Source organism: Stegodyphus dumicola, chromosome X2 (genome assembly GCF_044657685.1).
Source record: "Stegodyphus dumicola isolate Sdum_Otavi_A_Nest chromosome X2, ASM4465768v1".
Taxonomy (NCBI): Eukaryota; Metazoa; Arthropoda; class Arachnida; order Araneae; family Eresidae; genus Stegodyphus; species Stegodyphus dumicola.
Window position 1 is genome coordinate 174,177,461 of NC_140781.1, and position 25,048 is coordinate 174,202,508.

Genomic DNA, 25,048 nt, shown 5'->3' on the forward strand with positions numbered 1-25,048 from the left:
ATAGTCAACGAAATTATAATAGCTGTCCTCACTGTATTGATATCGAACTTTCTCCAAACCATCTCTTCGACTGTCCTGCCATTCTGGCCAAGCTCTTCAGTATTGATATAGCTCCCTCGCACCAACTCCTCTCTTCTTCGAAAATTATTGATGTTGCTGCGGCTGTTCTGGATACTTTTGGCCCTATTTGACCTCTGTGCACTGATGCCTTAGACAAAACAACAACAACTGATCTTCTCTCATTGCTCAAGGATTTTGTTATCAGCAAATCGATGACCAAAATGATCTTAAAACTGCATAAAATATTGGGAAACAAAAACAGAAGCAGCTGAAATATTTAAATGATGTAATAGCAAACATAGAACTCAGACTTATATCTTATTAAAAGATATTGAACCTCAAGAGCTTGAAAAACTCAAAATTATCTCAAAAGATACTTTTTGAGTACGATATAACAAACTTGTGGGAAAAATTCTTTAAGGCGTTTTCTTAATAATAGAGTAACTGGAAGTAGTGATTAAAACATTTCATATAAAATACTGATTTTTTCCTATTTTATACCCATAGCATAAATAATGATACTGTTGTTATTTATAATGGTAATTCTTAGAAAGATAACCCTCGCATGCTTTGCCAAGAAATTTAATTAAATCACGTTGTTCTAATACTTTTGCACAGCAAATTTTACATAAGCAAATAAAACTTTACTAGTATGTACTGCACCTGATCTGACAACGCATTCAAATCTTTGAAGGCATATCCAAGTTCTTTCCAACCACTTTTCAATCCTCCGCCTAAGTTCCGTCCTGGCGCCGATTGTGTAGAGGAATGGGTTCAGAGCTGAATTTATCGGCAAAATGAAAACGACAACGCATGCATAAAGATTATCTAAAAGTGGAAAACAAAGCATGTAAAATTAGTATTCATGATGACATACATAATTCCGGGGTAGACAATATAGCATCAAAGTAAACAACAGCACTATATGCAAAAGCTCATACTAAACAAGTACTTCACTGTGCAGGGAAGGAAAAAGAGCCTTATAGGTAATTCTGCCTCAGTACGGGACTTGTCCCCCGGGGTGCTCTCCATCAAAATTCGGGGAGGAACTGAGCTAAATCGCACTGTCACCTGTATAGTGCTCAAGGCTGTTACCAACGACAGATGTATTTTGCTCTCCTTGCCACGAGAAATTTCGTGGGCTTGGGCTGACGTTACTGTCAGACAAGTGGAGCAGCAACAAAACTTCTGGAGAAAGGTAGATGCGAGTAGTAGTAATAGAAATAGGCGTCCTAATGCGCCCATAGATGTTTAATCGGATTTTAATCCAGAAAATACGCGGACCACTCCATTGCCTGGATTCCTACGCCCCAAGATAGTCGATGACAAGTGCAGGACGATGAGAATGAGCACTAGTGTCCTTTAGAAGGAAGTTACTATTTAATTTACCATTAAACAACTTGATATAAAAATCAAGAACTTCATCTCTGTATATTTCAGCATTCGTATTTGCACTGGCAAAAATATGCAGCTCAGTGCTGCCATTTAAAATGATGCTCACCTACACCATGATTCCACCATCTTTGTGCCTGTGCTGTTTTCAAGTTTATTGCACGTGTTTTGTACCCACTAGATTGTAATAAATTTAGAATCACTCCTCAAACATGAAAGAGACTCACCAGTGAAAAGAACTCGGCTCCAGTCCGCGATTCTCCAGTCAGGATGATCTCTGCACTACTACAACAGGACGCATTTCACAGTCCGAATTAGCATACAAGTCATGGTTTCCCTCCATATATCAGGCTTTTATGTAGCCTATTACTCCCAGAATATTTGGACAGACGAGTTTCTGTAACTAAAAAGAACTCCCTTGCAATCTGGTAGGACGTCAGTTGTCTATTTCTTTTGGCAGTCGTTGCCAAATAACAGTCTTGAATGTCAGTTGCAGCACGTTTTCGATCTTAAACTGGATGCCTGCGTACATAACCAGCTAATACTCGTATGATGCTTTTAGCTACTTTTAGTATATTTACAGACATCTGTCAATGTCAGACGTGCTTCCATTCTCCCAATCGCACGCCATATTTCTCAATCCATAAAACGCATTCTCAGAGACTTTACACACGCAAAAATTTCATCCAGTTTGAAAGTTGGCACAGTTCTTGAAATTAAAACCTGAAGGACAATCTTGCCCTCCCTTCCGCACATGCCGAATGAACAGGTGCAAAACATAGCATATTTCTTTTTAGTGAAGATGGACTACATGATTCCCATTGAACTTTGAAATAATATAGTCCAGTGACTACAAACCAATTTGAGCTACCACCTAATCACCTTTTATCCAGCTTTTGCTTAAATAACTACAGAATAAACATACTCTTTTGTAGCTGTTCCTTTAATTTTTCTGGCAGCTCAATGGAATTATACTTTTATGTCCTAAATTAAACCATTGATGAAAAAGAGCTTTAAATGCTTTCCTTCCCTGCACGTCACTAAGTTCTATCACAAAAATATGACTTACGAGAAATAGCGACTCCTACAAGAGCCAATAGCTTGATTAGGACAATGGGTATCCAGCAAAGACAATCCGTAAGCACAATGAAAAAAAACCTGAGGGCTAAAACTGCATCCTCATGTTTCTTTAAAATCACAGGTCTGGCAGACTGACGATCACGTTTGATGATAATGAACATCCTTACGTATAGAACTATAATTAATATCACCTGCAAAAAAGAGAAAACAAGTGTAATGGAGGTATTACTTGTGAATATCAGACAGCCGTAGTTAATTCTTCGTACTTCTCTTTTTCATATTCCTTGTAAAAAGCCTGCATTAACAAAATACGCGACTATTTATTAAATTATTTATAAATGCATTGCTAATGAAGGATTTAATTCTTCACAAACTTCTGTGAATGTTACCATGAAGAAATCTAGTTCTTAAATATACCTAAATTTATAATGATTAAAAAAATTATTTTAATATATAATGACCTTAACATTTAGTTGTAAATATAAATTAAAATTCGTTGCCAAATATATTTACAAACCTATTTAAGCAAGAGTTGTTCATACTGGAAAACAATCTATTAGAAAGTGCTCTAAAGCACAGGCTATGAGATGCGTACTTAAGGAAGTAGTAAAGTAGAACTTTTCGAATGTGTATTGTTGAAATAAAGCATAGAAAAAAAATGATAAGTATTAAAAGAACTATTTCCTTATATTTTATAATAATTCAGATACAAGTTTTAAATAATATTAACATAACTACCTCTTTTTATCCCTTTCAGAGATACTCATAGAAAGTTAAATACATGGAAATCAAAAATAAGCAGCAGTATTTAACGTATATCAACTATTAGAATAAAAAGTGCTGTAATTTGAAATGAATCGAACAGAGCATTAATTATAGGGTGAGTATTATTTTTGATGTAAAAGATGCGTCAGAAGCTGAAAAATCATCTTATATTTCAGGAAGATCTTTTGTAAGTGGAAAAGAAATAATGTGGGATTTTAATATTAATAATATTAAATCTTTGATTTTAATTTTTTATTGTTAACCGAATGAAATCGGATTACCTTAAAATTTCCTTCCAATGTAATTAGCGAAATCTTGTGAATACATTTCATTCAAACTAAAACTGTTCTGGGAAAGGCAAAGCATTTAATGCTGTTCAGAATGAAATGTTGTTTAAAAATGTATTCTTTCAGATTCTTCTTAGGACTCTGAAACGTTACAGAAAAAGAAAATATATACATTTATACTTAGATTTACGACATAATTACAAAATCTTTACCTCCGATTTTGTTAAAACCTATTAATCTTAATGGCAAGTCACTGAATGCTTTGGTCACCAAGAAGGGTGCGTCAATGCTATGGGAAAAACCATTTTGGGCCTTCTCCTCTCTTTCTTACCTTGATGCACCCATTCTGGTGACCAAAACATTCAGTGACTTCGGTATATGTATCTATGTTCGTATCTGAATGTTCTTAACTTTGATAATCACCATTAGAAGAGGTGAGAAGAGCACCGAGGAAGTATTTTTAACATTGACTTTTATGTAGGTTTTTTGAAGAACGCCTACAGTGGACTTATGAAGAACGAAGAAGAAGTTATTGCAACGGCGACTGTATTGGACTGCCCATACAAGAGTTAGCCAATACGAGACCTGTACAAGAGTTAGCCAACGATTTATAAAAAATTACTGGAATGGATGATATTTTGTCAAAGCATATTACGGAAATTAATTCTAATATTGTATGTAGTTTTATGCAGCTCGCCGAACGATAAACAGTGCGGTTCGTTGCTACAAAGAAATGTATGAAAATAAAAGGGCAAAGAAAGAAAAATCTGCAGACAACTGACAATTTTTTTAGAGAATGAAAAACGAATTACGAAAAACGAATTACGAATTTAAAACAATTATGCTTAATAAAGATATTTTGATTTATTAACCATATTTTTATTTACTAGAAAATGGGGATGCATTTTGTTTTGGAATCAATTATCGGTTTTTTGCACGTTTTTAGGTTTTCAATTAGTCTCATTTCAACCAATCATGGATATTAGTGCAATCGATACCAGGACTATGCAAGGTATTGCTGTATATACATTCCCCCACTCATAAATATCTCTCTCTATACACATATACGCAAAAATACGAAATGCTACATTATATTACTACAAAATACAATAAAACATACTCAGGCATTCATAAATCCAAAACAAACGCGGAAATATGTTTACACATGTTCTAGCAATACATAAATACATTATTCCATGAGCATTAGAAAATGACAAATAATAGAATTATTGTAGAATTTGATTTCATACCGTATTTACTCAAGTTTTTATTAGATTAATTTAAATTATTAATCTTAATGTTCAATCTTAACGGTGTTTTTAACAACGAAAGTTACTCAAACGTAAAGTAATGTTTAAAAGGAAACATTCTGCTCTTATTTGACATGAATAAAACGATATTTAATATTGAACCAGGGTTTTATTTACTTATTACTAAATACGATATCACCTCATTTGAAATCTGAAAAATCCTTAGTTTTTTAAAAGTTACACCTCTTCTACAGCCCGTGTTTTATAAATTTAATGCATTATGTGACTTGATGTTAAATACAATAAAAGCAGATTATTGGGATCGCGTGGAGTTACAGCTTTTATCTACAAACGCATATAAAGTGACTCCATCTTATTACATTCAGTTAATTCTAAACTGAATATCGTGTTGTCAGAATAATTGCCTAATGATAAAAAAATATCTGTTCACATCATCGGAACATTTTTCATCTTCAAAACTGGCTATATATTAATTAGAATAATATTGATTAGAATTTTTAAATGTTTATGGTGAAGTTGTACAAAATTAAGATTTATGAAATTTACTATCTGCTTAGTATTAATTGTTTAAATTTGGGCAATTTTTGAATTTCATAAAATAATTAACAGAAATTAGAATTAATGAAAGTATTTTTTCTCGAAATATATTACAAGGATTTATAAGGCAGTTTAGATGGAGAAATAATTTCAAGTAATATATGTATTTCATTTTGAAAAATGATACTGATGAAAATTTACTTCCATTACACGTAGAAATACATTTTTAGAAATGCGTATTACTACCTGCGAATTTTTTCATTTCCTTGATTATTTATGAAATTTATAATTTAATGAGAGTCAACATTTTTTACAAGATAAATATTTATTTTATTTATAGTTTGACGTAAAATTAATTCTTTCTCAAAGTAACTCAAAGTAAAGTAAAATAACCTCAGAATAAAATTAACTATAAAATGTTATTGAAAATATGCAAAGTAACCAGAGTCTCTGTTACAAAGAATTTATAATTCACAAGACAACTGTCTTAAGCTTGTAGAGTCATTAGGTATTTTTTTGGAAGCAGGCAAGATGAAAAATATGCAACGCTTTCGCCGGGAATCGAACCACGAATCTCTCAATTACGCGCTCAGTGTGCTGACCACTACACCACGAAGGCTCGCTAAGAAAGCGGGAGAAATACCTTATAAGCTCATAACTATATTATTGCTAGTTCAGAGGCTAATGAATGTTTTAATTTTTTAATGCATGCTAAACTAAATTGCATCATCATTACGTGTAGTTGAAACGATTTCATTCGTTGAGTGACAGTACATGTTCACTAAATTTTAATACAATATTATACTTATAAATTTTATATTGTATTTCAGTAAAAGATTAAAAACATACAGCTGAGAAGTTGATGCCAAAGAAGACAAATGCGGAATATTCCCACCCGAATGAGAAGGGGTCACTGATATGTAACGGTATGCAAAGGCCATTGCTTGAATAAAATCCTTGTTCATGAGAATATTTCAGTATTGGTATTATTGCCAGCACAAATCCGATTATCCAAACAGCTGCCAAGCTGTACCGAGCGCCAGAAAGTGTTACCACTCGAACGTTTGTTCGGATGCAACGGTACCTGCGAAAAATAAAGATTATAAAAATTTCCTAAAAACATTAACAGAAACAAATCTTTGATTAGCAACATAATAGGTTAGGAACTGGAAATATTTCTTAAACATGTCTTGGCATTAGAGGATGCAATACAATTTTTTTTTCTTCCCCCCCCCCCTTAAATCCTAAAAACCACAACGTTACGGACGAGATTCTTTCCTGGAAAAATCTTTAAGTATGATTTGTGTGTAACTCAGATTTATGACGGACAATGCACATACAATAGTCGTAGTCCTAAGTCCTAGTCAGTAGTATCAATAATAATGTGGGGGTAAAACTGAAACAATGCAGTGCTGCAATAGCAACAATTGCAGTACTTTTGTACTATAATAATTAATAAAATAAATTATATATTTATTTTTTATTTAAACTTTAAACAAGCATGACATATTTCCCTTTAAAAAAAAAAAACCTCATATGAGAAATTTAGGCAGAAGATAAACAATTAAAAAAAATTCACTTTAATATTAATCTAATGTTGCCTCAAAGTGTCAAACTGCTATCAGACTATAAACCAATTTCCTTTAATGTTTCGTCGAATACGATGTTTGGAGGAATTTTTGCTTTCAGGAATTTTACATGTCTCGTGATTGTTTCATCATTTTGATTGGTTGACCTACATAAACTATAGATTCGAACAGAAATTTTTCGCCATCGTCGTAAAACACTGCGGTTGGAAACCTGCCGTTCAAACTATATTTCTGGCAAAATATCTCTAGGATACAGATATGATGATATCATAATAGCTTTACTCAGTGGAAAGAGCATCTTTGATAAGATGCTATTGACTTACAACTATACTTTACTACTATTGACATTTGTGACGCGGTGAACGAACACGGGCCGCATGAAGTTCAAACACGTTCACATTTAAGCGCACATTTGAGGAAGCTTCGGGATTACAGCAATCAGATGGTGTCACCATAAAATAATGGCGACAGATGCATGGAGAGGCGACAAGAAATACTTGTTTTTGAATTTCAGAAATATCGATATGATAGCGAGAAATGTATATATTGAAGAAGACAGAATTTATTGAACTGAGATGAAAAGGGATAACTACGTCTACACAAATTATTCACCTAGAGCTGGATCAATATTAAGAAATTCAGATGTAAAATGTTGCTTGTTAAATGCTTCTAATTTTTTCAAGGTGTTGCAGTCCACCCAGTGGCGTAGGTGTGGTGAGCTAAAAAAAGCTCTACAATATTTATTATAACATAATTACAAATACGAAATATGTACTTACCTACCTAACCCTGCCTAAAAAAACTTACTCTTTTAAAACATTCTTCTCTGAAGACTTCTTCCTCAAGTTGATTTCGCAATTTTCATGCAGATTCCCGTAACATGCGCATATTTAGAATTTTACAACAGAGGGCCTGTGGTGAATAATGTGTGAATGATAAGAAAGGAAATACAGTAAGTATCGTCTCTGATACACATAGCCAAAAATCCATTGACTATGCCGGTCATTCATGGGGTCCTAGTTGACATCGATACAACTTTATAAATTGAAATGCTTTTCTACTCTGTGTATTTTTTGAAGACGCAGTAAAAATCTTTAGCTCGTGTTATCTTCTTTAGAGGTAATATTGTTAATAGTTCTTCCTTTACACTCATATTCTTAAAACCATAAAAATACAAAGGTGAGAAATATCAACCATGTTCGTAGATCTGTCAACTGCATGGGAAAGCAAATATAGTTAGTACTATCCTTGGTCAACTGATCAGCCAGACAAGAATTCATCATTTCTAAGCGGCGCGTGATGGTTCTACGCGAAAGTTGACGATCTTTAATTGCAGAAATAATCTCATTTTTGTTCTTGAATGAATCAAATAATGAATCGCTGGCTTCCAGAAACGCTTCTCCATCTGCGAAAGGTTTCTTATGATTTGCTAACACATGACTCACATGAAAAGATGCAAATATTGATTTAGATGTAGTATTGGGGTCAATAAAATATGATTGTTGTCCGATTAATTGCGATTTAAGTTCTTTTAACTTTTATTTACGCAATTTGTTTTTGAACGGAAAATCTGTATTAAAACTTCCATGGATGCCTTTAAAATGCCATTCAATCTTTCTTTTTCTTTGGAATTGCCACACTTGCATGACATATATAACACACACATTTTGGATTCACCATTGTAAAGAAAAACTGTTCGTCCCATTCTGTATTAAAATTGTATGTTTTTCTTTTCTTAACACTTGTTTCCGACATTGTAACCCTCTTTTAAAATATGACACATTACTATTTTTATTACAAAAACACAAATAAGAAAAAATTGTCAAGTTGAATGTTTGAAGAACTTTAGCGACTGTTAGAGAGTGAAGCGTGGACATATTCAATGCAGCGAACATACGTGAACAGATCTGTAATCGACGCATATATGTAAGCGTCACCATGCGCTTCCATTGAATATACATGTGCATGATAACAATGAAGATACAATCATTTGCTTAAGTAAACACAGTCGCATCGATTGCGAAAAGCCGATTCTTCACTCTAGCTGGCATCGGTGTTCCATAAATATGTTTCTTTTAGTATGCGCGTTTTAGATCTTAGTAAAGGCGGTCACCCCAAAATGTCTTGGTGGTTAAACAGGTCGATCGCGATCAACTGAATGTCCACCTCTGCAATGAATATTTTAGGTGATGGCATAATTGAATGAAATTAATTAAAATCATTTTAGTTTAAAGTAATTCATTTTAATTTAAGGCAATGTTTGTAGCACTTTTAACGTTTTGGGGTCATGTGTTCGAATTCCTAAAGCATAATAGAGTCATTTTCTTCACCTTTCTCTGTGCAACTTTCATTCTTTTGATTCTAAATGTTGTATGCTACTATCTAATAATTTATTTATCTATTTATTTCATTTTTCTTGTGAGAATTTATTAAGATTTTGAGAAATTTTACAACAGGAATTTAAAGCATATTACCTTATACATATGCATATTTCATTTTACTTTTATATGAATGTGTAATAACATTCACATGTGTACATGTATAATAACTTTTGTACCGTGGAAAAATAGAAACTTACTTTTATAATTTTTCTAGTAAAACTGGCTCTAAATAAAGAAATACAAATTAAAAATATTTTATACAGCATTAAATAACTGCCTGCATGGTGTATTTTAAAACATAAACGTAACTTCGAATTAAAAATCCAGCGATGAGGTTAAAGAAATTGATGCTAAAATGTGATGTTATGTATTTTCCCGTTTATCTAAAAATAACGCATATTTTTTAGGTTTATGAAATTGGAGCTAAAATTTTTAATTACATATTCTCTTTCTTAGCTGAAAATTAGGACATATTTTAAAATATACAATATTAAGTGACAATCAATCGTATATGTTGCAAAACGTAAAAAATTCTGTGGAACTATTGAGTCTTTTGTCATATATGCTACGTTTTTTCAAAGTACCAGTTATTTATGAACAAGAGACGTAATTAACTTGTTTGTTTTATATTAATAATTTTATCATCATAATTTAATTAATTAATTTAATTTTAATCATATATTATTCATACAAGTTTATGGCTATAAGAAATGCTGAGAAAAGTTTAAAAATGATGTTATAACTAAGCTTCTGTGTGGTCAAAACGATTCATAATGTGCATTATAAGCTTACTAATATAATATTTAGTAATATGTTGTACCATTGCATTCAAAATTCATACCAAGTAGAAAAGCTAACAAAAGTTGAATTCAGGTATCAGGAATATCCCATCATTTAATATAGGGCATTTGGCTTGGTAAATGCAAATGATCTCCGAACTTACTTAAACGCAGAACTACTGCAAAAGTGTGAACGGTTGTCCGTCTTCGAATGCGTTTGCAGAGGTTTCTCGCCTAAAGACGCAACAAATAACGACTGCACTAGCAAATACGAGGATCTACGTAACGGAGATTTATTTACACTCTTGGATACTGTCTTGAACTACTGTTTTCATTATGCAATCATAAACTGCACCTTATATGTAACATAGGGAGTTTGTGGTATTGTCCTAACTGGCGATCTACCGGATTTCGTTAGTAAGTTAACCAGTTTTATACTAGACGGCGCCACCTCTTTTTCAGACAATTTTGTTTGTAAAAGCAATGTTTATGCTTATCGTTTCTTTCACACGCAATTTTTCCAGTGAATTTGCGAAGAGTTTTTAATGTGCTGTCTTCGAATCTTTGTTATCGATTTATTCTCAAATTGACACCCAGTAAACCGAATCATCTGCAACACGGAGACATCTCGTTTTTGAATTCTCATATACAGTTTTACACTGCGTACTTTGCTAGCCAATGATATTCAATTCATAAATAACAAAAGCAAAGGAATCAGTTTATTAAATATTTTAGTTTAAGCCCTGAATGGTATTCATATTATAGATGGATATGGATTCAATTTTCTCCCATGAGGTTCTCAGAAAAAGAAACACAAAAAAGATAAATTTTTAGTTTTTTTTTTCAATTAATTAATAATGGTAAAATCAACAAAGGAGTGAAATACAAATTTTCCAGAATATAAACAATTATGCAAAAAGAAAACTATTATAAATTAGTTAAGATTTTTGCTAAGGTTTAAGACATACAGAAAATAGTTAAGAAACTCACCTTTCTAGCGTTATTAGGGAAAGTATTAGAACAGATACTTCGCTGGAGACCATAGCGATAATACCACATGCTGTGCAGTGCCAGCTTGACAACCAGGCATGAGCGTACTTGTTATATTTATCTCTAAAGGACATATCTTGAGCCCCAACGGCTACCAAGTAAATTCCCATCAGGAGATCTGCAACTGAAGTATTTTCATTAAAAGATTGCAACACATTTCATGGTAACATTTGCAGAAGCCTGAGGTTGCTAAAAACTATGCGCATGTTTATGAAGAAAAATGAAAGACTAAAATCTCATTTAATAATATGTGGTGAGCAGAAAGCAGAATTCACCAAGTATAAAAATCACTTAATAATAAGCTATTAACATTGTATAAAATTTCAGAAATGTTGAAGAACGAAATAAATCTTCATTCGCAGTTGTAGTAATTACGAATATCAACCTTTAAAATGCATAGTTGTATAGCTGTAAGTTCAAAAGTTTAAGCTGAAATTTTGAAATCTACAATTGCTCGTCTAAAAACACTGAATTTAAAAATAAAATTTGTGGCTAAAAGATTGATTTAATTTTTTTGATACCGAAATATTGGCAATTATAAGATATCATAGATAACATTGATTTTTAATGCCTATATAGTGTTAAGAATCTCCCGTAAATATAGACCACAATTTAAATGCAAATTAATGATTCTAAAGCACAGGATGAACATTACGATTAGAAAAAATGAGAGAGGGAAATGTCAAAGGCTTTCACATCTCAGTCGTTAAAGCATGAACCTGCACTTAGCAAAGTCTGATCATTACCCATCTAAATCACTTTTCTTATGCAATCACCACGTAATATCTGTTGTATTGATTATACGTAATAAGTAAAAGTACATATAAATAACTTATTATCATGAAAATTATTGAGAAAGAGTATAATTTACAAAAAATAATCAAAGAAAGCTTCTGTGGGGTATTTAAAATGTTATATTTAATTTAATTAACTACGGTTTTCTAGACAATTTTTCTCATCTTAAGGTGCTTATTTTATGTTTAATTTAAAACAGGGATTATTGATTTTTTTTTAACATCAAATGAGGAAAGATCACTTAAAGAATAAAAAATGAGGCTGAAACAAGCTTCATCATTTAACTCCACATAATTTACACTTCATTTCTTACACACATCTTCAACAAAATTAATATTTGGCCTATCTCATTTTCTTACCTAGTACTTATTTTTTTCTATAAATGATAGTGCATCTATAGTAAAAAAATAATTCTTTTAGTTCAGTGATTAGATACTTACAAGTAAAATGTAATTAAATATCTGAAGATGACAAGATTGAGTATACTTTCGCTAGATATTTTACGATTTTTGCTTTTCCTATTTATTAACTCTAGTTTCCAACAGTTCCAGGAATTCTAAAGATTTCACCCATTAGCATTTAATGCTTAGAAGATATATAAATGTAGTATAAAATATGACATATTTTAGAATTATTCCAATGGATGAATGATATATTTTTGCATAACATACATAAATACTGATCAGTTAAGTGCTCTTGGAAGTCGTGTTGTTTAAACATAATATGTGATTAAACATAATATACTGAAAGACTACATTAGGTAAACAGTTTCACGTATGTTACCTACAAAATAACAACAGCAATCATAAAATGATGTGTCTTCTGGATATAGTTCGTATATTTCTTTTATAGCATAATTTTTCTGTTCATCAGTGTAAAATCACCATGACTAATCGACCTTATTTTAGATACCAAATTGAATTAACTAAATTAAACATCTGTTTGGAAACAACATACGTCTAAGTGTGCTCCTTGGAAGCTGTCTGCTAAAGGTATCAGACAGTGATATAAATGCATAATGAATATTTTAATGAACATTTAATGAACATTTTATTCATATACACTAAGATGATAAACAAACTTTTTTTTTTTTTTTTTTTTTTTTGACTATAGTGTCCAGAAACTTACATGCCAAGTTCTTGATAAACAAAGAAAGTACTCTGTCTTCTTTTCTGGATAAAACACGCCAGGTTAAAACAACGGTATTACCGGCACAAGTCATTAGAGCTACTATCCAGACAGACATTCTTAAGGCCGGCCATACTAATAAGTGCTCGGTAGATGATAATCCATCAGTCTTTGGATAACAAATTCGAACATAAGGTGCATAACTGCAGTACAGAAATTTCTTAAAGTAGCTAAAAAATACAATATTGCATTAAGTTTTACACTGAAGTTATTATATATTATTACAATCATATTAACAATCAATTATTTAAATTTAATTTAACTTTACTATATTCTTTTGAACAATATTATTACAATCATATATACATTTGAAATTTCATTTGCATTTTGTTGGAAATTTGCATGCTATTAACAACTGAACAGTGCTGAAATAAGAAGTAATGAATATGTATTTAAACTTCAGTAAAAGCGCAGCTACTTGTGGATACGGTAAAGGCTCATTAGGTTGGGCAGAAGCTGATGCGGATTCGGTAAATGCACATTATGGGCGGTACAGGCTGATTGAAATGCTATAGATGTGGTAGCGGTCAGTGTTCCAAATATATCAACGAATCTAATCTCAGTTTTTATGGATGTCCAAATACCTGCTTATTTATTCGTCTAAACTGGCTATTCTTTCTGGATTGGGTTTCCCTGACGCAGCAGCGTAACAGTGGCCAATACTGCAACCTGTTTCTCTGGTAGCACAAGAATTGTGTACCTGAATCTTTTCCATGTATGTATACTTAATATGTGTATATCCTTTATCCTTTATGTTCTGTAGAGAATTACATTTTTATTATGAGTAAAGTTAATTAACCATTATCTTCTTCATGTATACTCCGGACTTTATGCACGTATCCTGCCACACATAATATATTTTGCACCTTTATTCTTTCCTATGACAGGAGCAGAGTAATGAAATGTGACTTTATGTAACAATCTCATTTAGAGTAACATATTTTTACTCTTTCTTTGTAACATGAATTCAGATGCGTAAATTTTGACAGCATTTCTGCTGCTGATTACAAATATATAATTAGAATTTTTCTATTACATAATTTTTTATCACAGAATTCTTTGTGACTTAATATATGTGTAGTGTATCTTACATGTGCACCGAGGAAGGGAAACATGTGAAAGCTGGAAGTACACGACTTTCTGCTATACTTTTCCTTAAGAATACCTCTTTTATGATTTTAGCAGAAGACAAATTGTTGCCTTTTGCTCATATAATGTTTTCCATGCTACGCGTTAATGTTAGGGATTTCCTGATGAAAACGCTCATCATGCTCATTGCTCAGTGCTCCGAGATTAAAAGGAAAGACATCTGAGATTTCGAAAGTTTTCAAAAATCGCCATGCAACTATCTTAACAAAATTTATTTGCTGATCACATTTCCGATCCTAATTTGTAAGTTCCTAAGTTGCGATCTCACTGTAGGATCATCTTGAATTTTACCATTTATAATATTAAGAAATTTATTTAAAAAATGTGAATTAATGTCTTTATAATAATTAATATATTTTCATAATTAAATAAATAATCTTTTTAATAATAATGAATTAATGTCATTTCTAATGTATGCTGCTATAAGAAAGAGCTCAATATGTAGCTATGTCATGTACATTTTTTCGGGATAATGAATATTGTGTTGATGACATTAAGCCTTTCGGGGTTGATTTGTCCATGTGATCATATACAGTGGTTTTACTTGTTTCTGTGTCATTCGCAAAAGAAACAGCGATATTTGCGTAGGCCAGCAGGTAAAGTAGCAATTACTTTTAATCAGTACAGATATTTCCCTGATACATTTTTTGGAGTATATGTTTCAAATTTGTACAGATTTCTTTCACACTGGCAACATTTATGACGATTACCCGTCATGTTAAATCATAAATGTAACAAAAATTATCAAGTTTAGAAGAGATTCTAAGCATTACTCTTGTTCATTAAAATAGTAATTCGATGAATCAAATATTAACTCAATTAAAGGTGAGTAGGGGAAAACACAGCATAGCAGACATATGCCTTGACAATAATGAAAAGTAAAAAAATCACTTTGTTTCTACTTTTAACATATTACGATAGTTAGGTTTGTGTTTACGATAAACTGAAAACTGGAGGTAGAGAATAGAAACTAAACGTAGACTAAGAAGGAAGCTCGCAAATTGAAAAAACAGAAGTATTTCTCTTATTTTAAACTTTAATATACCTGCATGCGTAACTTAAACTTTGATATGCTCGCACATTATTAGGAAGCATCTGTAAAGTATTGCCGTATGAAAGCTACAGGTGATAGTAAAACTCTGCACATCTGAAATAAACACACACGAATACATAGGAAACGAATCTTACTTATTATATTAAGAAACCTTTTCAACCGTACTAATGTATTAAATATAGTATAAATTCAACATTAAGTGAAGTAAAAGCAGAGTTTATTTTATGTATTGAAAGTAAAGTTAAAAAATTTTAACGCATAATATTCGTAGTTTGACAAAATATTAACAGATATACAAATGTTTAAAATCTTTGAAATTTTATATTTCATTATACAAGTTAAGCTAGTAATGAAATTTTATGATTTAAATAAATAAATTAACTAATAACGGAAGTTGGTGACTTACATAAATTCTAAATCTGATAATCGATGGAAAAGTTTTATATCGATATTATTTATTTCCAACCCTTGAAGATCTAATGATTTCAGTGAATAACATCCGCGAAATATGTCACTCGGAAAGGAGGAGATCATGTTGAACTCTAGATTTCTACGAAAAAAATACAAGAAAAGATTTAAAATATGATTGTTAAATAAAACCAAGAGAAAATACAAAAACAGTTTTTCTATGTCAACGATGTGTATTGCAGAGTTTGGTATTATAAAGGAAAAGAACAAAATAACACTATTTTAATAAGGATGTACTATTTGAAAATTTTATTATAACATCCCAAGTAGCGCATAATTTGTCAATATAAATTTTTTAAATTCATTTTTTAGAGTTCTATTAAATTTTTCAGCATTTTAGTCCAAAAGTCTTTTTGTTCCAGAGTTCAAATAATCATAATTCTTCAGGGAAGGTTTTTGTTATCACAGTATATCACAAAATAAACTTTTACATAATCATTACTTATAATTAAATGTAATGTACATAAATATTTATGATACTAATTTCCATACTGATAAATTATATTTTAACACCATAAATATAATAGGAGTAACAGTTTCAGAAATTATGGTTTCACCGTTATTATCTTTCATTTACAATTCCTGATTTTACCAAACTGGAAAGCCTCGCAATACTTCTAAACAAACATATCCATCAATAGGGCTGTCCTCTTGAGCTAACCAGTGTAATCTCTGCACTGGTGGCCCAGGGTGACTAGGCAGTTACTTGAAAGGTAACTGAAAGGCCTCCGTTTCTTGCATAAGGTAACTGGCCTTTGAGAACTGCAGTCCAATCAAAATGCTTTGAGAACCCAAACTAACTCAGTTTGACATAAGATTTCATCCTGAACATAACACACTTGCTTTCCACACTTTGGCCTAGCTAGACTGCTGTCTATCTGATGCTGCTTTCTTGCTACAAAGTTATAAAAAAATGTAAGCCTTTTGGAACAGACATATTTAATCTGCCGACATGTGTGTAGCCGCAACATATTGCTGAAAATAAAACTGAAGATTTAATCAGCCTTCGCCTCCAATTTCCTAGTCATAAAATTACTGCTCCTGAATATACACTGACTACCAATAAGTATTTGGACACCTGTGATAGAAAAGAAAAACTAATTTTATTCAAAATCAATAGCTGGTAGAGCCTTCACGAGAGGTAATTACAGCTTGAACCCTCCGGGGCATACTTTCCACAAGTCTTTGTATGACAGCTAGTGGTATTTTCTTCCACTCGGCTTGGAGAAGACATAGAAGTTCCTTCACCGATTTTGCACGGGTAGTGCACCCCTGAATTCGGCAATGCAACTCGTCCCAGAGGTTCTCGATAGGGTTCAGGTCTGGACTCTGGGCAGGCCAGTCCATTCGATGAACTCCATTGGCACCATACCAAGCCTTGGTTAACGTCGAAACATGACAACTGAAATTGTCGTCCTGAAAGTAACAGGGGTCCAACCCGTAAAACTACCGCAACGTAGGAAGCACATTGTCATCCAAAATAGTGCAGTAGGCATCGGAGTTGAGCTTACCATGAATGGGGACCTAGGGTTCCAGCTCATACCAGGAGAAACACCCCAGACCATAATTCCACCTCCGCCGAACTTGACGGTTGGCACAATGCATTCTGACAGGAGACGTTCTCCAGGTAGACGCCAGACCCAGACCCTGCCATCCGAACGGTAAAGAGTGAACCTTGATTCGTCACTCCAAAGAACCCGTTTCCACTGATCTACGGTCCAATTTCGATGTGCTTTGCACCACATTAACCGAGCAGCACGGTTGGACTTTGTGATCAAAGGCTTATGGGCAGCAGCACGACCATGAAAACCAAGCAGATGTGCTTCCTTATGGATGGTATTCATTGAAACAATACTCCTGGATGCCTGTTGAAACTCCTCGCGGATGAGGGCCATCGGTTGGGCACGGTTCTTCCGAATTTCTCTGGACAGCACTCGTCGGTCTCTATCTCCCAGTTTCGTTGGTCTGCCGACTCGGGGCACATTCCGACAATCACCGCTCACCTTCTACTTCTTCATCACATAGGCCACTGTAGATTTTGGGTACTTCAGATCGCTAGATATGTCCCTTAAGGATCGGCCACATTTGTGATACCCGATAATTATACCTTTCTCGAAATCAGAGAGCTCCGAACTGCAAGGCATCTTGCATGCAACTAAAGCCAATGCTGTTTCCTACACGATATATACCGACGGAGTCCGTGACGTACCTTAGTACCGCAGATATCGTCATTTGCATAGGTGTCCAAATACTTATTGGTAGTCAGTGTATTACATATATATATATGCTGAGGTTATTCAGTTACTAAGTAAAGAAAAGAAATAAGTGGGTAAGAAATACACACGTATTTTATTTGCTCATATTTTCCTCATTCTGAGATCGAACTTAGATAGTTAATTTATGCTTCACAGTTGCGTTTGTTTTAGTGCAGCTTAAGAGAGGATAATAAATTTTAAGTTGCATTATGAACTTGAGATTTTGTTACTGTGAAAGCAATTCGTCAACAGTGAAAGCAATTTTTGACAGTTTAAAACTCTCTTGCAATATATTTTGGTGTCAAGATAAGACCAGGTAAACACATCATGAACGCACAAAAGGGGTTTTCTCCCTTAATTCACAAGAAGACCTAAAAATGCAACTTATAATGCAAAATAAAAGTCCATGTCTGACAACAGACTAAGCTATGAAATAGTGGCTTTATTCGTGTCTCAATTTCTAGCGCAAAAGGATGGTTGTACTGATGGTTTCATACTACCGTCATGCCTAACATCAACACTAGCCAGTTTTTTTACAATGGCCTCCAAGAAGGAATTCCTGCCAAAGCAGAAGCCCATCAAGTGCCACGATAAATTGAGCGAAACCACAGATACCTCTGAAAAAGTACAGTAGGAAACATCTCCAGGATATAATAAAATTTTCTAAAGTTTATAGGCATGGAAGACACGTGAATACACATTTAAATGTAATCTTTATGTTCTGAACACAGCTCTAATATTCTGGCTGACAAAACATAACAAAATTACCGAAAAAGCTATTCATAAAAGCTACTTTTTTCCCCCAAAATGCATAGAAATATAAAACTATTTAATTCCTTTTTGTAGGGAAAATGAGGACACGGTATATCACTAGGTGACCAAAAATGTTATAAGGTTAAACGGAATGAAACAAGTTAACTTCAAAGTCAGAATACAGCAAGTTACTGCATGTGAACTCTTGTACTGAAAGATCAGCTCTGATTTGCAGAATGGAATTATAAAAACATTAAGGTTTTCTGCTTCATACTGTAGGTAGACTTTTATCATCATATCTACCAAATTTGGTTTGGTTCATTTGATTATGGGGAGTACTGGAGGGCTATCTGTATAAGGTAGGGATGCCTTCATGGAAGACTTCCTAAAATCGCGAAAATACCCATGCAGCCAACAGGTTTGCTGGGATTCGAACTCGACACCAAACGACCTGTGTTCAGTAACTTTACCTCTTGGCTGCTGGTGGGCCCCCATACCTACCAAGTACTAAAATTTTTTGTTGTTCGCGAGAGTTTTGAATTCGTACTTCAAACACAGCTGTTATTATATTAGGGATCTTAGTTTTTCAATGTTTCCTGCCTAGCAGAAATTTAATCCATTAGAAATTAATCCTTATATATCCAAATTTTACTTTTTAGTTGCATGTATGGAAAGGTTTCTTTAAAGGTGATTATTACAAAAGGCTGACTACATAATTAGAAATTTGAAAGGCTATTGAGGTAACTGTTTCTAAATTGAAACAGAATTTAGTTTTTGAAATTTCAAAGTGGCACGTATACATACATAATACATACATACATATATATATATATATATATTAAGCTTTCGAAAAAATAAAATTGTTTTCTATACACAGAAATATCACAGAAATAATAAAAAGGCGTCATTTTGTTTGCATTTTCCTTCATTTTCTTATCCTATTAAAAGTTTCAAAATTTGCAAATATTTTCTTATAAATTTAATAGGCATGTTATCTGAATTATTCTTGAAATTAAAATTTATGAATTAGATATTCATATACAGGAAAAATTTAGCCTGTAATATTTTAAAAAGACAATTATTAGAAATACTTACAATTTATTGAGATTTTTCAGATTCCAAAAGATTTTCGGCTTCAAATATTTCAGGCGATTGTGGGAAATATCTCTTGTAAATAAAGAAAACTTATTTTTTACAGTCAGAACACAATCATGTTATGAAAAATCAGTAAATAAATGTTGGCGCAGAATATATATAGATAAACTTAAAGCATTTAAAAAGTATATACTCGTATATATATTACTCAAAGAAGATTATTAAGAAGAAGTAATAGAAGGTCCTTCAACCTTGAATATTCAGTGCTTCTGGACACATATGAATCTACTCATATATAAATATTTAATGATAGAAAACATTAGCTGCTATGTCACTGTAGATAAGCAGTTTAAGATGTGAAATGAGTTTTGGCAATGCAGCCCTAATTTGCGACTTTCCATAACTTCAGCGTACTATTTAAGTTTATTAATGGTCGATTTTCAGAAAGAAAATATAATGTAATAAAAGAATAAATACTTGTGAAATCTTAATTTGTATGCACTTATGAATTTTATTGATTACAATTATTATTTATGGGTAGAAAAAGATTCATTTTCAATAAATATTTGCTCATACTTTAGAAATGTTCATGTTGCATGAAAATTTCTCTCTCTTTATATATTATGTTTCAATATTCAATATGTAACATGAAAGGCTAAGCGAAAATGAGATAAATTTAATTCTTGAAAATGTTTTCAGTATGTATACCATTTTGAAAATCGTCTTTTTTCAGAATGTGCTTCATATTGCAATAACTATGTTCACAAAACACAAACAATTCAAATTTCGTGCAACAATCAGTAAATTATGGTTTAATAGATTATGGTATAAATGTGTAAGCAAAAATGAGGCACAGCGGAAGAATGATCAAAATGGTTATATACTTTACGCCAAGCAGATTTACTGAATAGAATCAAAATTTGACAATTGTAAATAACTACTTGTGCGCAACAACACAGTTTCAGCCTTGATGTCAGTTTTCTTTTATATAATCAAGTATAAATATCTAATAAGAAAACTCTAGCATAATTAAACCTTGTAAGTTTGACTGATAATTTAGTTTCAAAGCAGAGATTTAAATTCTGTGAAAGTTCGAAAAAGCGTTTAAAAACAATGTATCTAAACTTGTTCGGAACAAAATTTTTTTTGCTTCTGAGGGTGAAGGAACTGTACCTTATCATTCTCGAAATCAAAAGAGCATTATTCAAAATCTACGGCAATCCAAGGCAGCCTTTTCTCCTTCACTTAAAATTTTACATAGGCATGCTTCTCTTAGAATAACTACTTAGTGTTCACAGTATAAATGTTGAATCATTTCAGTGTTACCTCACCTCATTGCACCATTTTCTGCCGAGACAGTAACTATGCGCATTGTCTTATGATATATCTTGTTCTCACAACTCAACTACTAAAACTACTAAAATGTATAATCGTTTCTATAACGTATAATCGAATAACTGCTGATTCACATTTTATATGACTGAAGTAACCGTCGCCTAGCCCATTTTGCAGGCCTTTGCGAGTTACAGCAGTTACCTTCCACCAGCAGGGCATAAAGTAAAGGTTGAACGAACTTTCTTGTTGAACAAAAGTCAGCAATAATAATAATAATAATAAAGAAATAAAAATTTTTCATTTTAATGGGAAAATGATATACAAAGACAAAAAATGGCTAAAATAACTTACAGCTCCAGAAGTTTCACTAAAGTTGAAAACGCTGTTTCTTCAATATCATATATGAGGTTATTTTTCAAAATCAATACTTCAAGTGCTGTCAAGTATTCGAAAGTAGATTTTTCTATTCGTTCCAAAAAATTTTTACCTAGCCCACTGAAAGAATAATTTACTAATGAAAGCAATTTTACGTGAAAGACGACACTTTATTTATAAATACAAATAAAATATAGTAGTAAATAAAAAGGCAATTAAAAGAATGATATAAAATGCAGTTAAGAGCAGGATATAAAAATAAAGTATTTTTTCAAACAAATAAAATTATTTTATAATGAATTGAAAAATATGCACATAAGATGTAAATTAGACCATGAAATAAGTAAATATTTGCATGCTCAATTCGAAATTTTAATATTAGTTAACTTAATAGCAAAATGTCGTTATAGAAATTAATATTGATCAAAATGAAATCACATAATTACGAAGTTAGAAAGCATTATACACATTTCTGAAGTTTGTTTAGATATTTTAAATTGCCATCTGAAACATTACGAAAAACTTTCTTCTTGATATCCCTTTTTCAAAATGCAAAAATACGTCTTGTATATCTTGCTGAAGAAAATGTGGCCATGTAATACAGGGTGGCCAAATAAGACTTACGAATGTTAAACATGAATAACTCTTGTAATAATAATATATTTTGATTAATTCTTTTATACATTAAATATATTTTATGGAACTTATGTATGAAATATGACATCAGATAAATGTCCACCATTTTTCTCGATACAGAAATTGGCTCTTTTTTAACGCGTTTTCCATTATACCACGTAATGTGTCTGGTTGAAGGCTCAGTATTTCGTCTCGAAAATTCTGCTTCAGCTGTCTAATAGTCTCTGGTTTATTAACATCCACTTTGTCTTTTAAGTATCCCCATTAAACAAAAAAAAAAAAAAAAAAAAAAAAAAAAAAGGATTCTGCTCCGCCATTGGCCGCAAAAAGTTTTCAATCATTGTTCTGTAAGAAGCTCCGGAAATCGTTTCCGGGGTTTCATTCTCATTCTCGAAGAAATATGAGCCGATAACTCTATTGGCCATAACACCGCACTAAACAGTACACTTGAATTAAAATATTGCCGATATTTACGCTGTGTCATAAAAATTGATCGTTGACAAGAAAAGAAAAATGCGATAATTTTAACGCGTTGTTTTGTACTGTATGGTTCCATAAACTTTAAAGTAACAAATAATTTATGCGCCGATATCTTGTGATTCACTTTCACTGGAGAAGATATTGATTACGCAGTTTATATTATGCAATATTTAATTACTGAAAGTATAAGATTAAAAAATAAATAAGCAAATTATTTTAATAAAAACACTCAATTTGATAATATAATAGCTAATTTTTTTAGTTGATACTACATTTTAATTTTATAATCCTTATATTTGATATACTCAAATATAAATTCATCTTTTAGAATAAATGTTTGAAATATAAATACAACAGGAGAAAAAAAGATTTCATTCCTTTTAGGAAATGCTTTTGATAAACAGAATAATTACCAATATCAATCAATTTATAAGCTTGTAAAAATATCTGTTGAAATATTTTACAGTCGCTGAAGACAAGATTTATGCATTTATTAACATCATCAGCATCTCCTTGAATGCTTTCAAATTTTCAGAAAATTGTCCATTTGGGCTGATGATCAACGGAAATAGCATTAACGAATTAAGGATCTCAAACGGCATAAAACCCGTCGTAAAAGCACTCAGTTTTATGGAAGAAACTGAACAGTAATTAAGATTTTAAAGGAAATATGTGACTTCAATTTTTAGAAAACGAAAGCCAACATACTCTGAGATTTCGCGCCTAAATATTGTCTTTTTCATACAAAAGCAACATTTAGCCAACATTACATCCCTCTATAAATATCGTAGAATTCAGCTGCTTTCTGCCATTGATATTGTTACGTTCGTGTGGATTTGGAGTGAATAACGACGACACTTGATGAAGTATCGAAACACCCTTTATTAGCCAGTATTGTCAGGACAGCTCCAAAACACGTTTTTACAGTCGTCGATGAACTATTATAAACACGCTGACACGATCAGCGACACAGCCTCCAGGTTATGAGGCTATCACGGTGGAGACAGCTTCACGGCAAAGCACCAGAGTACAGCTCCAGACTCTGTTCGGTCATTCTCGGAACTCCACGTACTCTCGAGACTCTCCAGGCTGCAACTCGCGATACACTCGACGACACACAGAGCACAGCTCCCGACTCTTCGGTTCCGTCGTTCTCGAAGCTCAACACGCTCTCTCGACGATGCACTAACCGCGATACACTACGAGACTCTTTCGGTGCACAAAACGGCCCACTCGACACTCGCTGCCTGGCTGTCAACTCGATCGACTCCGCAGGGATTGACTCGCTAGAGGAGACACCAACTCGATACTAACTATCTCGCACTTTACGAGGCACTCTCACTCGCCCTCTCGACGAGGCAATTTCTAACTACTGCGGACGAGCAGGGTTTATGTAGCTTTTGAATGGTGTTCGAGAACATTCTGGGCTAAACCGGTAAGAATTCGTTCCAGAAGGTTTTCCATCCGTCCGTGGCATATCGCCAATTTTGTCGCCAAATGGGCGATTTCTCGCCAAATATGGCAACCCTGCCTTCCCTATCCATTTTATGGCAACCCCAAACCGCGCCTGGACATTTCGTAACAATATTAATTTTGAATCTTCTGCTAGTAATGTACATAGATACATAAAAAAATATTATCAAGATACCTTCAAGAAAGTTTAATGCTATACACGTCTAGGTGATGATATAATGCATTACTGCTGTCATAAATTCATTATCTGGACCATAAAAATTGCTTTATTTCAGACTCCGAACTGGAAATATTAGTATTGTAATTATCAATCTATAAAGCTTGTATCATCTGATTTCATGAAGTTTTGAAACAAAAATTTATAGCAAACTCTGATATATATTTAAATATATAAATGCATAAAGAAACTTAATAAGAGGCAAAAATAAAAAGCAAATTTTTTAAACCTGTCCTGCGCTAAAGCTGCAGGATGAGTTCTGAATTAAAGTTTCAATAAAGGGAGATTAATTTTTATAATTTTATTATTTTGTATATATTTATATTTTTTATAATTTTATTATTTTTGTATTATTTTGCAGTTTTAGTTTTGGTGTTTGTATTACTATGATCATTTTTGTTTTGAAATGTTTTGATTTTACGTTTAACCCCTTTACAAGAGGTATATACATATAATCTTTACAAAGCTAGGACGTTCCATTCAAGATTATAACTGTCCAAGTATAAGGTATTTTCTCCCTCTTTTCCGCATGTTTTCGTGGTGTAATTGGAAACATACTCGACCCGTGTTCAAGTCTCCGGGGG

The 25,048-nt window shown here is 32.5% G+C and overlaps 1 protein-coding gene across 2 annotated transcripts in view; it reads right to left on the reverse strand.

The window, feature by feature from the left end:
* LOC118199640 (uncharacterized) overlaps window positions 1-25,048 on the reverse strand; it is a 343,765-nt gene that overhangs the window by 11,747 nt on the left and 306,970 nt on the right. The window contains exons 9-16 of one of the 2 annotated variants that reach the window (XM_035371538.2): window positions 21,635-21,778; window positions 19,949-20,020; window positions 15,784-15,927; window positions 13,115-13,344; window positions 11,132-11,315; window positions 6,242-6,476; window positions 2,522-2,723; window positions 724-888 (exon numbers count right to left, since the gene is read on the reverse strand). In XM_035371538.2, coding sequence (XP_035227429.1) covers window positions 724-888; window positions 2,522-2,723; window positions 6,242-6,476; window positions 11,132-11,315; window positions 13,115-13,344; window positions 15,784-15,927; window positions 19,949-20,020; window positions 21,635-21,778 — 1,376 coding nt within the window. The remainder of the gene's footprint in view (window positions 1-723; window positions 889-2,521; window positions 2,724-6,241; window positions 6,477-11,131; window positions 11,316-13,114; window positions 13,345-15,783; window positions 15,928-19,948; window positions 20,021-21,634; window positions 21,779-25,048) is intronic. The other variant, XM_035371543.2, reaches the window with a different exon arrangement.